The sequence below is a fragment of the Oryctolagus cuniculus genome, chromosome X (genome assembly GCF_964237555.1).
Source record: "Oryctolagus cuniculus chromosome X, mOryCun1.1, whole genome shotgun sequence".
In the NCBI taxonomy this organism is placed as follows: Eukaryota; Metazoa; Chordata; class Mammalia; order Lagomorpha; family Leporidae; genus Oryctolagus; species Oryctolagus cuniculus.
In genome coordinates, this window is record NC_091453.1 from 33,218,096 (window position 1) to 33,232,102 (window position 14,007).

The window sequence follows — 14,007 nt, forward strand, 5'->3', positions numbered from 1 at the left end:
CGCTCCTCACACTGCCTCTGCCTCTGGCTCTCGGGACCCTGCGGGGGCGGGTCCCAGTCGCCCTGCCCAGCGCGCTCTGCCCTGCCCGCGGGGCCTCCTTCCGTGAGCCCCGGCCTCCGCAGCGCGGGCCCCTGGCTCAAGATGGCCGCCGTGCCGCCGCCAGCCCCTCCCCCACCCAGGAGTAGCCGTTGCTCCCCGCGTGACGGTGGCCGGGAGGGGCCCTCCCACGCCCGGACGCTCCTTCGCCACCCACCCGGTCGCGGTGCTCGGCCTCGCTCGTCCATGCACTCCGAGCTCCCGGGGCCTCTGTCTCAGCTTCTGGTGCTTCGCAGCCTCTTTTAGATCCCTTTGGGGGACTGCTAACCTTTCTAGAACTTTCTCCGTTTGCTAACTCTGTAATAAGCTCTGGAACATTGTATCCCTTTGTGCACATCCAAGTTCTGTTCCTGCACATTGCTCTTTCTCCTTTAAATATCTGTGCAGTCTCTCTTGCCACCCAAGTGTAAGGTATGCTATGGAATCCCCCTTGTTTCACCTCACACTGTGGAAAAAACACCCATGGGCTCATTTATGCCTCAGACACCATGCACTTAACAATGCTCTGAAAGGATGAAATCTATCTGATATAGTTCCATTTGTTGACTTGTAAAAATATTTTCTCATTTTGCAGGCAGAGTGATAGTGAGAGGGACAGATATATAGAGAGGTCTCCGTGGCATGGCTAAGAGCCCATGTGTACAGAATAGCTGTGGCTGTGCAAGGATGAAGTTGGAGCCAGGAACTAAACCCAGGACTGCTTGCAGGTGGCAGGTGCATAAAACCTTGGGCCATCCTGGGCTTGTTTCCAGACCCATCATCTGGAAGCTCGATGACAAGCTAGGTGCTGGGCATTGAACTAACACTCTGACAAGGGATGCTGGCTTCCCATGTTGTCTCCAAACCCACAACAACTGTACCTTGAAATTCTTTTTGCATTGACGTATAGAAACTTTACATATGCATGTGATACCATGTACCTTTTTAAATAGAAACTCACCACCTTTGCAATTTTTTATTTTGAAATGTGGAGAGTCAGCAAGAAAAGACAGACAGAGGTTTCTCCTCCTTCATATGCTTCCCCAAAGCCTGGTTAAGAGCTGGGGCTCTGTCAGGCAGAAGCCAGGAGCCAGGAACTCAGTCCATGGATCCCATGTTGGTGGCAGGGATCCAAGTATGTGATGCCTCCCCTGCTGGACACCACAGTCTGCATCCATAGCAAACTAAAACTGGCAGCCAAGCAAGCACTTGAATATAGGCAGGCATACCAGTGTGGGGTGCAGGTGTCCCAATCTGCGTCTGTCTACACTGCTATGCCAAACACGGAGTCCAGTGTGTGTTGTTGGAATCCATGGAAACTGTGTGTAATGTACAAATCAAGGTCAACACATCTGACTCCCCAACAACATTTCTTTATGGTGAAAATATTCCAAATCCTTCCTTCTACCTTTCTGTGAAATATCAGCACTTTCTCCTTAGTTTAGGCTCTGTCCTATGCGTATCTCTCTTTGGACACCTGCTGTTCTACTGCCTTTCATTCCATGTTGGGAGACCCCCTCTTTTAGTTCTGCATTTCTGTCGTAAGGATGTGTTTGACCCACTGTTTCAAGGAAGTTCTGCTGGCCAGAGTGTCCAAGATTTCTTTCAGGGTTAACTTCTGGATGGCTTTTTCATTCCCCAAAGTCAGCTTTGCTGATTAGAGAATTCTTGGTTTAGGGCAGCCTGTTGGCACAGCAGGTGAAACTACTGCCTGGGATGCCAGCGTCCCATATGGGAGTTTTGGTTTGAGGCCCAGCTCCTCTGCTTCTAATATAGCCCCCAGCCTATGGCAGCTGGCACAGCGGCAGAATGTGGCGCCTAAGAACCTGGGGCCCTCCCATCTACCTGGGTGACTAGAGGAGTTCCTGCCTCATGGCTTTGGCCTCTGCCAGGCCCCATTGTGGTGGGCAACTGGAGGAGTGTCTCTGTTTCCCACTCCTGCTCCTGCCTTGAGATATGAAAAAAACAACGACAATGATTTATGAACTGCTTGGAAATGGTATTTTGAGTACACGTGCAGGAAGCGATACATTTTTGGCACTAGAACACACATTTTTTCTAAATGCTGCTTTCTTCCATTGTACTCGAGAGGCAGGAGACAGGGACAGACACATCTTCCATCTACCAGTTCACTCCTTCAGAGTCCACAAGAGCCATGGCTGGCCTGGCTGAAGAGCAGCTCATAGCTGCATTCCCACCTCACAAGTTTGTGGTAGGGACAGACATATTGACCCATCACCTGTGCATCCCAGGTGTGCATTACTATGGATCTAGATTTGCAGTGAAGCCTGGACTTGAATCATTTATGTCCATGTGGGACTGACATTGCTAGAGCAGCCTAAACTAATGCTCCAAGTGCCTGCCCCTGAATTCTTCTATTTGTTGCCTTGTGACGTGGGGTTTCCAAAATGTTCTCATACATTCTATGAGTGAGTCTTTTGGTTACATAAGTGGTTTGCACATAAATTGGCCTGTCTATTGCCAGTCCTTGCTTATTTGATCCGTGATGGGTTTTTGCAGAACAGGCACAGCAAATTTCCTAGTTCAAATGATTCCTTTGAAAATTGTTGGATGTTGCTTGAAGTTTAACATCTAAGAAGTCTTTCTCAAGTCTTAACTCTGAAACTCCTTCCTGTGATTTTTTGGAAAATCTGTAGTTTTGTCTTCTAATTTCAATCTTTGGCATGTTTCAATGAAGCAACTTTACCAGAATCCAAAAATTTCAAGAAATTCAACAACATGAAAACACACAATCCAGTTAAGAAATGGGCACATTACTTGAACAAGCATTTGCCAAAGAGGAAATTCAAATGACCAATGGGCACATGAAAAAATGTTGAGTATCACAAGCTGTCAGGCACATGCACATCAAATCCACAGTGAAGTTTCACCTCACCCGCGTTAGAATGTCTTTCATAAGGAAGTCAACAAACCACAATCGTTGGCTAGGATGTGGGAAAAGGTTCCCAACCCACGGTTGGTGGGAGTGTAAATTGGTACAGCTGCTGTGGAAGACAGCATGGAGATACTTCAGAATTCTAAATGTAGACCTACCAGATGACCCAAACATCCCACTCCTGGGAATTTACCCAAGGGAAATGGAATCAGCATATCCAAGTGTTAGCTGTACCCACATGTTTACTGCAGCTCAATTCACACTAGCTAAGAGAGGGAATCAACCCAGATGTCTGTCCATTAACTGAAGTCTGGATAAAGACATTATGGTATATGTACACTATTGAATAGTACACAGCAGTATAAAATGAAATCCTGTCATTTGACACCAAATGGATGCAACTTGAATCTGTTCTACCTAGTGAAGTAAGCTAGTCCCCAAAACAAGTGCCATACCACAGCCTACTCTTGTTGACAGTAATATTTACAGGTGGTCTCAGTAGTAACAGATTCTTCTCTAAGAAAGCGCTGCATTTACAAATACCAGAAAGGAGATTTGAAATACTCGTCTGAATTCTGAGCTGGCTCACCACTCAGTGGGTTCTAACTGGGCAGGTCTCTCACTTACGACCAATTTCTGCCCAAGAAAGGCAATAGAGAGGGGAAGGGGATGCTGCTCTTGTGCACGGGCCTCAACAGTCATCAATTCTCAGCGGGACACGTCCACAGCAAACATGCAAGTGTGGCTTTAAAACTTTAGTGTGGGGCCCGTCCTGAAGGCACTGCAGGCTGTGCCTCCACCTGCTGTGCCAGAATGCCATGAGGGCCCTGTTTCATGTCCCAGCTGCTCCTCTTCCAACAGGCCCTCTGCTGATGGCCTGGGAAAGCAGTGAAGATGGCCCAATGTGTGGGCCCCTGCACCGTGTGGGAGACCCAGAGGAAGCTTCTGGTTCTTGGTTTCACATAGGGTCAGCTCCTGACATTGTGGCCATTGGAGAGAAACCACTGGGTGGAAGACCTACTCCTGTCTCTCCCACTCTCTATCTGTAACTCTAACTCTCAAGTAAGCAAATCAAATCTCTTTTAAAAGCTTTATTGCAATAAATGTAATATACACAGATATTTGACACGTGTCATTTATATTCTAATGAAAACTGGACAAGGAGAACAGCAACATTACTCATCCTATCCAGGTACAGCTACTCAAATCAGGTTAGAGAGGTCTCACATACATTCTACTGAGAGAGAACTTTTAAAAGATTAATTATTTATTTGAAAGCTAGAAATACATTAGGCAGAGGTGGGGGGGAGGGGGAGAGAGAGAGAGAGAGAGGGAGAGAGAGAAATCGTTCAATTGAAAGTTTACACATGGCTGAATGGATGGAAGACCACTCTCTTTCTCTCTGACTCTCCCTCTTTCTCTCACTATCTCGACCTCTGCCTCTGTAACTCTGCCTTTCTATATATAAATACAATCTTTCAAAACATTTCATTGGAAGGAACGGCATTACATTACCCTGGGAGTACTCCGGATGGAGCCCACTGAAAACAGAAACCTAGCAAAAGTGACTTAGTGTTGTATCCTAGACAGAGGCATCACAGAAAGAAGAAATGATAGGATAGTAGAACACAGAAAGGAAACCTAGGAAAAGTTGAAGTTGTTTCAAAGAAATAACGAAAACTACAATTGTGGATGGAGTCCACTGCAAAGGGAGAAACCTACAAGTGACTTGGTGCTTCACAGGAGAAATGAGGACCTGCAATGGCTGCTGGTGGGTGGCAGCCTACTCTGCACACTGTGTGGATTTGAGGCACCTGCTGGTTGAAGCAGCCAGGCAGGGTATCTCTCCCCACCCTGCAACGTGTGACTCCCGCCCCTGCCCCAACATCTAGTTCTGATGCCAAGTATGGTGAACCTAAGGCCAAGTCATCCAAGACGCGGTAGGAGACAAAGTCAGCGTAACGAATGGAACGGCGGGAGATGTGAGCCACAGGAGAGTCCCTTTCAGTCCTCCTCCAAGTCCTGCTCGAGCAGAAAATTGGCAGCCCACTCCTCATTCTTCTCACAAGCAAAATATGCTTCAACCACAAGTCCCTGAGGAAAGCCCAAAGCCTTCAACCGCTCTATAGCTGCCAATTCCTGGGGTGTTACTTCCACATAGCTGCCATCTCCTGTTGATGCTTCCTCGGTTCCCGCGCTGTCCACTCCTCCTCCTTCATGGCCAGCTTCTTCACGACCAGCTCCGCTGCTACCGGCTTGAGGGGGCTCGACCTCGGCCGCACTTGCCCTGTCTCCGGGGAGTCCCATTAAAAGATACTCCACGGCTCTGTGAGGGTTGTTGAAGCTGGCTCTCAGGGCTGCAAGGACGTGCTCCCGTTCGTAGCCCATGGACACGATCTCGGCGACCATTTGCTCGGAAGCCGGACGTGTCAGCCTTGCTGCCTGCTCAGACGGCTGGGCCCGAGAGGAGGGTCCCGCGATGGCATCATCTGGTGTGGGGCTTGGAGCCCCTGGCGGACCTGCCTGCTGCCCTGCAGCTTGAGGTGCGCCAGCAGGTGCAGGCTGAGCCGACGCTGTACTGGATGCTGACGCAGAGGCAGGTGCAGGTGTGGCACGCGTGGAGGTGGCAGGCGCGGACGTGGCATGCGTGGAGGTGGCAGGCGCGGCGGGCAAGGCAGGGCCGCGCACTGGGGCCCCAGCGCCAGCCGATGCCGCGGTGGCAGGATGGGACTGCCCAGCTGTGGCCGTGGCCGTGGCCGTGGCCGGTGCTGCTGTGGTCGCCGCCTCGGGTCTGGCCACCAGGACCGTCACAGCGTGGTGCTCGTGGATCTGACAGTCTCTGAGCACAGCGTCGTCCGGGAGGACGCGGCCCGCATAAAGGAGCTGCTGCCCCGCTACCGGAAAGGCATCTCTGCCCTGCTCGGCTTCAATTTTCTCCTTGAGGGCCCTCACCGTCTGGCCGGGGTCAATGTCGATGTGGAAGGTGAGCTGCGGCCCGGCCTCGAGGGTGAGCCGCATGGCGCCGCCGCGCAGGGCCGCGGCCTGGTCGGCTGGCCGGGCTGGGGCGCGTGCTGGCCGCCGGGCAGGCGGGCGCGAGGCCTGGCGGGGCGGGCGCCGCCGCGCTCCTCACACTGCCTCTGCCTCTGGCTCTCGGGACCCTGCGGGGGCGGGTCCCAGTCGCCCTGCCCAGCGCGCTCTGCCCTGCCCGCGGGGCCTCCTTCCGTGAGCCCCGGCCTCCGCAGTGCGGGCCCCTGGCTCAAGATGGCCGCCGTGCCGCCGCCAGCCCCTCCCTCACCCAGGAGTAGCCGTTGCTCCCCGCGTGACGGTGGCCGGGAGGGGCCCTCCCACGCCCGGACGCTCCTTCGCCACCCACCCGGTCGCGGTGCTCGGCCTCGCTCGTCCATGCCCTCCGAGCTCCCGGGCCTCTGTCTCGGCTTCTGGTGCTTCGCAGCGTCTTTTAGATCCCTTTGGGAGACTGCCAGCCTTTCTAGAACTTTCTCCGTTTGCTAACTCTGTAATAAGCTCTGGAACATTGTATCCCTTTGTGTTTATTCATTTTCTGTTTCCTACACTTGTGCTGTTTGATACCAGTCATGAAGGGAGGATGGTTGCCAGAGCGAGTCTCGTGGGTTCTTTTCCCCAGCTTAGTACAGAAATGAAAAGCCAGAAAACTATTTGCAAAGAGGCAGAAACTTTATTGCATTGACAAGCAATAGAGAAAGTGTCTGGTGCTTCAGAAGACAGGTGGAACGCCCCAGCAGCACACTGGCTTTGAGGAAGCGTCCTCGGATTTGAAGGCAGTACTAATTGTTAATTGAGTTATGCTACTGGGGGTGCCCATTGGACAGGGGTTTCACGTACGTATGCTGTTTCCTTGGGGCTCAAGGAGCCTGCAGGGGTCTCCTGGAGACCGCCTGTCTCCATAGGGGATCAGCGCCCTCCACTGCTAGCTCTGGGTGGAAGATCGCAGCTATACTGGAGGCATGGTTTAAACTGCAAGGTCACACAAAATAGCCAGGGTCTCTTGGAGCTGATCCAGCTCTCCCCAGGTTCTCATCCCCTTCCCCTGCCAGCTCTGACTAAAGACTGCACCCACCCTGAAGGTGTGATTTAAATCTGCAAGGTCACACCTGCAGCACAGGAAGGTGTTAGTAGAGGAAATGCCAGTGTCCTGGAGAGGCAGCCTGCTTGTGCAGGACGTTCTCCCCGTGTCTGACGGGGCCGCCAGACTCCAGGCCCACTGGCTTGCCTCAAATCCCCTCCTTTTTATTACACACCCTACTACTCTGAGGACTTGTGCCATTGATGTCGCACTGGATACCTCTTGCTAGCGGGGTGGGTGTGGGGGCGTGGGGGTCATCTTCTTAAGGCCCAGTAGGTTGCGGCAGGTCAGAGTAGTGGCGGCCTTCCAGGCTGCTGTGTTAGAATCCAGTCTCCATACAGGGTTTCATCTGAACGACCCCTTGCATCTTGATGGATTTTAACCTTTGAGAGACAAATTTGACAGGCCAATTAAAGATACATGGGCCAAACATTAGACTAAGTAGTAGCATACAGAATGGGCTCAGCAGAGACAGTAGCCATGCTGTGGATGCTAACCAAGATTTTAGTTGTTCCCAAACTTGACCTGTCAGGTGGGTTTTACTGAGAAGTTTTTTAACCACACTGCTTTTTGGAGGATGTGATCTGTTTGTGTGACTGCAGCTCCTGAGGTGTTGACCTAGAAGCAAGAAGAGGTGTTTGCTACGGCAATACTCCTCCCTATTGGGCTAGCATATCTGTGGTCTAGGGCCATCTGGGCTAGTGAGTTTAGAGAACTTTGTAAATCTCTAAAGCTGAAGCCAACTTCTTGGGCTATGTCTCTCACAGTAGTGGTGATGTTTGAGACCTGCAGGTGAGTACTATCCACTCCATACGTCAGCCCAGTCAAGGATGCTGCCAGGGCTGTCACACCTAGTGTGATCGGGGTCACTGATTCTCTTTTGACTCTGATTTTAGTGTTAGTTTTTGAGAGGGCCTGGTAAGTCTCTTCAATTGCAGTTTGGTTTAGATCTCTGAGTTTTCTATCAATTGGTCCAGTGCCCAACATCCTAGGGGTGTAGACATCTTACACCCCATGTCTTTTTAGATAAATTATCATAGCCCATAAAGAGCATTCCTCTTGGGAGGCAGAGGAATTGTACTGCTTCAGGCCCACGTTCCGGGGTCTAGGATCATCGGTGATGTTAAGGAGGTCAGTAATCTTATTGTTAAGAATCATATTCCCGGGCCAGCGCCAGGGCTCACTAGGCTAATCCTCCACCTAGCGGTGCCAGCACACAAGGTTCTAGTCCCGGTTGGGGTGCTGGATTCTGTCTTGGTTGCCCCTCTTCCAGGCCAGCTCTCTGCTGTGGCCAGGGAGTGCAGTGGAGGATGGCCCAAGTGCTTGGGCCCTGCACCCCATGGGAGACCAGGAGAAGCACCTGGCTCCTGCCATCGGATCACTGCAGTGCGCCGGCCGCGGCAGCCATTGGAGGGTGAACCAACGGCAAAGGAAGACCTTTCTCTCTGTCTCTCTCTCTCTCGGTCCACTCTGCCTGTCAAAAAAAAATCATATTCCCTCCTTCCTCTAAGGTGCTTCTAAGGAATTGATGTTTCTTTGTATGAGTGTGGGTTATATTGTCTCTGCCCTCAACACTCTGGAACATTTTAAATGCTGTTTTGCAAGTTAGAACAGCTGTAGTTTTATTTTCAGAGATTTTTTTGCAGTTGATGGGTCAAAGATAGAAGGATAGCAATATAGCCCTCCCATATCTACACAGGAAGTTAGTTCCCCTTCCCAAGAGAGCTGGTCTGTGGGATGATAGGGTTAAGGAAGGACAGTTTTTGTTTGGTAACCATCAAGGCAGGTGCATTCCAAGGTTGCACTTTAAACCACCGGGGCTCATTCGCAGTTTGTAGGGAAGAATGGCATATCTAGCAGTTGCTTATGTTAGTAGCTATACTTGCTACATGAACGAGGGAGTTAGGCTCGATCCTGCCTGTTTGGAGAGAGCCAGTGGCTGTGTGTATCCGTATGAAACAGGAGACAGAGGCGATGGGAAGCAGGTGTGTCTTCCCCCTAGCAACCCTGTTAGCGGTCAAGACCAGATTTGGAGGGCATCCCTAGTCCTTTGGGGGTGGTTTCACTAGGCCAAGAAATAAAAGTATAAAGAGTACTATCACCAGCACCTAGGAGAGAGAAAAGAATTGCATGGGGTTGCAGTCAAGGTACTTATCACTCAGGTGTCTTTTTGAAGAGTAGCTTTAGGCCTTCCAGCGATTTATAGGTGTAGGTGGACTCCAGAGGGTTTGAGCTGGTCTAAGGTCTCTGGCACTGGTGTGGTCTCAGTAGCTGTCCCCCCCTTTTTTTTCTCTAGAATGGTATATCCAGGTGTCTATCCCAGAGATCTTAATAGTGGAGGGGGTGGATAGGATGACAGGGAAGGGTCCTTCCCAAAACGGCTTGTGAGTCCCCTTCTCTAATGCCCTTATCAAGACTAGATCTACAGAGAGGAAGAGGGGCTTTCCTTCTCCTGGATGGGAGCCCTTGTGTAACTCACATATGCCCACTGAAAGGCTGACAGATGAGTGACAGTCAGTTATCCATTGGGCCTCTTCATCTAGTAAGAAAAGGTGTCCCATAAAGTTTTTTTTGTTTTGTTTTGTTTTTTGTTTTGTTTGTTTGTTTGTTTGTTTGTTTTTTGTTTTGACAGGCAGAGTGGATAGTGAGAGAGAGAGACAGAGAGAAAGGTCTTCCTTTTGCCATTGGTTCACCCTCCAGTGGCCGCCGCGGCCGGTGCACCACGCTGATCCAAAGGCAGGAGCCAGGTGCTTCTTCTGGTCTCCCATGGGGTGCAGGGCCCAAGCACTTGGGCCATCCTCCACTGCACTCCCGGGCCACAGCAGAGAGCTGGCCTGGAAGAGGGGCAACCAGGACAGAATCCGGCGCCCCAACCGGAACTAGAACCTGGTGTGCCGGTGCCGCAAGGAGGAGGATTAGCCTATTGAGCCACGGCACTGGCAGGTTTTTTTTTTTTTTTTAAGGGGATGAGGCCTAGGCTTCCAGGGGTGCTGCGAACCCATATTATGGCTAGATTTAGAAGCTGCCACCAGGGGGCTTGTACCTCCTGAGCTAATTTTAAAATATGTCTCTTTAGAATACCACTGGCTTTTTCAACTTTTCCTAAGGACTGAGGGTTCCATGCACAGTTGTATATTAAAGTCAATTCCTAAAGCCTGGATGATTCCCTGGGTGACCTCTGATTTAAAGGCTGAGCCATTGTCACTCCATAAGGAGTGAGGAATCCCAAAACATGTAATAATCTAATTTAGTAAAATTCTTATTACTTTAGTCACCTTTTTAGATTACAAGCAAATGCCTCAACCCATCCTGAGAAGGTATCGACCAAGGCCAGCATCATTTTGTGTTTCTTTTCTTTCTTTCTTTTTTTTTTTTTTTTTTTTTTTTTTTTTTTTGACAGGCAGAGTGGACAGTGAGAGAGAGAGAGAGAGAGAGAGAAATGTCTTCCTTTACCGTTGGTTCACCCTCCAATGGCCACAGTGGCCGGCGTGCTATAGCCGGCGCACTGCGCTGATTCGAAGCTAGGAGCCAGGTGCTTCTCCTGGTCTCCCATGTGGGTGCAGGGCCCAAGCACTTGGGCCATCCTCCACTGCCCTCCTGGGCCACAGCAGAGAGCTGGACTGGAAGAGGGGCAACTGGGACAGAATGCAGCACTCCGACTGGGACTAGAACCCGGTGTGCCGGTGCCGCAGGTAGAGGATTAGCCTATTGAGCCGCGTCGCCGGCCCATTTTGTGTTTCTTAGTTCCCTGCATGTGGGTGAAATCCTTCTGCCAATCCTTACCTAGATAAGTGCCCTTTTGTTGTTTTCCTTGGGGGAGGGCAATAGCCTGTTTTTAGTGTTGAATCACAAGCAGATCTCATATCCCTGTATCACCCATTTGACTGTCTATGATAACTTTTTTTTTTTTTTTTGACAGGCAGAGTGGACAGTGAGAGAGAGAGAGACAGAGAGAAAGGTCTTCCTTTGCCGTTGGTTCACTCTCCAATGGCCGCCGCGGCCGGCGCCCTGCGGCCGGCGCACCGCGCTGATCCGATGGCAGGAGCCAGGAGCCAGGTGCTTCTCCTGGTCTCCCATGGGGTGCAGGGTCCAAGCACCTGGGCCATCCTCCACTGCACTCCCTGGCCACAGCAGAGAGCTGGCCTGGAAGAGGGGCAACCGGGACAGAATCCGGCGCCCCGACCGGGACTAGAACCCAGTGTGCCGGCGCCGCTAGGCGGAGGATTAGCCTAGTGAGCCACGGCGCCGGCCCGATAACTTTTTTTCCTGTAAACAGGCGCTGAAACAGAGCCAGGGTGTTGTTTCTTACCAGATGATGCATCTGGTGGAGGGTTTTTAGGACCTTCCACTGGACACTTCGTGGCAACCAGAGTCGTCCATCAAGGGTAATCTACCAACCTTGATGGTCAAGACTGCATCCTGCCTCTTTCCCCTGTAAGTTTTCTGAGTGTAAGAGGGCCTTTCATGCGGTAATAAAGATTCTTCCCATAAAACCATGGCCTCAGAGATTTTTGAAATGGCAGCCTGCTGGGTTGCCTTATCTGCCAGTGTGTTTCCTTTTGAAACAGAGCCCATATCCCATTGATGTCCTTTGCAGTGCATCGCAGTGGCCCTGGGTGACATAAGGATTGCCTCAAGTAAATTGAGGGTTTCAGTCCTCTGCTTGGTTGGGGATCCCCCTGAGATTAGAAGTCCCCTCTCTTTCCAAAGTGCTGCATGAGCATGCAAGTTAAGGAAAGGTATTTAGAGTCAGTATAAATATTGACTGACTTGCCCTTTGCTAATCTTAGGATGGCTGTTAGAGCAATAGATTCTGCTAGCTAAGCACTGATGGAAGTGGGAAGTGTATGGCTTCTATCAGTTTTAATTCTGAGATGACAGCATACCTGGCATATCAGATCCCCTCCTAAACCAGTAAACTGCCATCAGTAAACAACTCCCAGTCTGGGTTAAGAATGGGTTTATCTGTCAGATCAAGATGAGGAGTCCCATGGTAGGGTCTCCTCACATGAATGGAGGTTTTTTCCCATTTTTTTTCCAGGAAGAAAATGGCTGGGTTTAAAGCAGGGAACTTTTTAAAGCATATTTTGGTCCCTTCCATGCGTGAAGCTTGGTAGCTAAGGTTGTGATTATCTGACAGCCAGAGATGTCCCCTTCTATCTAGAATACTCCTGAGGACCTGTGGGGACAAAACAATGAGGGATCTTTCCAGAGTGAATTTTTGAGCCTCTGGGATTAAGAGTTCCACAGATGCCAGGGCTTTCAAGCAGACTGACCATCCCTTAGCTACTGGGTCTAATTCCTTACTTAGATATTGCTACTGGCTGGATGCTCCCTCCCCAGTTCTGTGTTAGGACTCCCATGACTACTCCCCTTTTTTCGTAGGCATATTAATCAAAGCTTTCTTGTGTGGGGAGATCCGGTGCTGGGGCTCTGCTTAAAGCCTGTTTTAATTGATTGAAAGCTTGTTTTTCCTCCTGAGGCCATTCAGGGAGCTTAGCATTTCCTTGGGCCTCTTGAAGAACTTGTAGAGGGATCTCGCTAACACTGCATACCTTGGGATCCAAATCGGACAATAACCTGTGGCCCTAAGAAATCCTCTTAGTTGTTGGGGGTTTGTGGCAAGAGAAAGCCCAATACTGGCTGAATGCTATCCCCTCCTAGCATTCTGGTATTTCCCTCTAGTATCATTCCTAGATAAGTCACTTTGAATTCACTTAACTGTGCCTTGTCTTTGAAGACCTTATGGCTCTTCTGGGCTAGAAAATTGAGGAGGGACCTGGGAGCTGAATCACACATCTTCAACAGGCCACTAAAAGGTCATCCACATACTGGATGGAGGTAGCCCCAGAAAATTGCCATTCCTCTAGATCCTTAGCCAAAGTCATTCCAAGCAGGTGAGGACTATCTCGGAATCCCTGTGGGAGGACAGTCCATGTCAGCTGCCGCCCTCCGCCTCTCAGATCTTCAAATGCAAATAGAGGTTATCTCTGGAAATGTAGAGGGATGCAGAAAAAGGCATCTCTTAAATCAAGCACTGAAGAACATTTGGCCTTACCAGGGACTTGGGTTCAGAGGGTGTAGCGGTTAGGAACTACTGGGTGCCATGGGACAATGGCTTCATTTATCAGTCTCAGATCTTGTACTAGTCACCACTTATTGGCCCCTTTTCTGACCTCTAGAATGGGTGTGTTGTATGGACTCACACACTCTACTAGTAATCCAGCTCTACTAACTGGTTGAAAATGGGCTTTAGCCCCTCTTGGACCTCTGGTTTTAGGGGTGTTGCCTTTTGTCTTGGGTAAACTGAGGGGTCTTAGAGGTGGATAACCACAGGTTTGGCTGAGAGAGCCCAACCAATTGTTTCCCCATCTGTCCACACAGCAGGACCAATATCTACCTCAACTAAAGGAAAGCAGCCATAGACCTCAGAGGGAAGAACCAGGCCTACATAGCCTTATCCAGAATGTCCCTCCCCAAGAGAGGTGCTTGGGTCTCAGGGATTATCAGGAAGTACTGGTGGAAGTGGAAGTCATCCCAGGAGCAAGCCAAAGGCTGAGTAAAATACCGTTCAAGAGGCTGGCCTGATTTGCCCTGAATGGCTAACTTTTGTGTGGACCCAGGCCCAGGAGAAAAGGGCAAGGCTGAAAATCTAGCACCAATGGCAAGGAGAAATCTGACTGTGAGTCCACCATCAGAGAGGTCCAGGGCTCCTCAGTATGAACCCAAGTGGTGGGAGCCTGGAGAGTAGGCCCTGGGACCCGTCACTGGGAGTTCTGGTCCAGTAGCCCCTGCTCCCTTCAGAGCCTGGGACACTTGGATTCCCAGTGCTCCTTCTTACAGATTGGACAGGGTCTAGGAGGTGGTTTCTTTTGTGCAGGCTTGGGAAAGTCCTTTGGAAAGTGTTCCGCCTCCCCACATTTGAGACAGGTTT

At 50.5% G+C, this 14,007-nt stretch overlaps 1 protein-coding gene across 1 annotated transcript; it reads right to left on the reverse strand.

Annotated features, from left to right (window-relative positions):
* Positions 1–4,747: 4,747 nt before the first annotated feature.
* LOC100341464 (UV excision repair protein RAD23 homolog B) lies at positions 4,748–6,068 on the reverse strand. The gene has a single exon (XM_051827059.2). It carries the CDS (start codon positions 5,987–5,989, stop codon positions 4,976–4,978), a length of 1,014 nt encoding a protein of 337 aa, XP_051683019.2. The 5' UTR covers positions 5,990–6,068; the 3' UTR covers positions 4,748–4,975.
* Between the last annotated feature and the right edge of the window lie 7,939 nt (positions 6,069–14,007).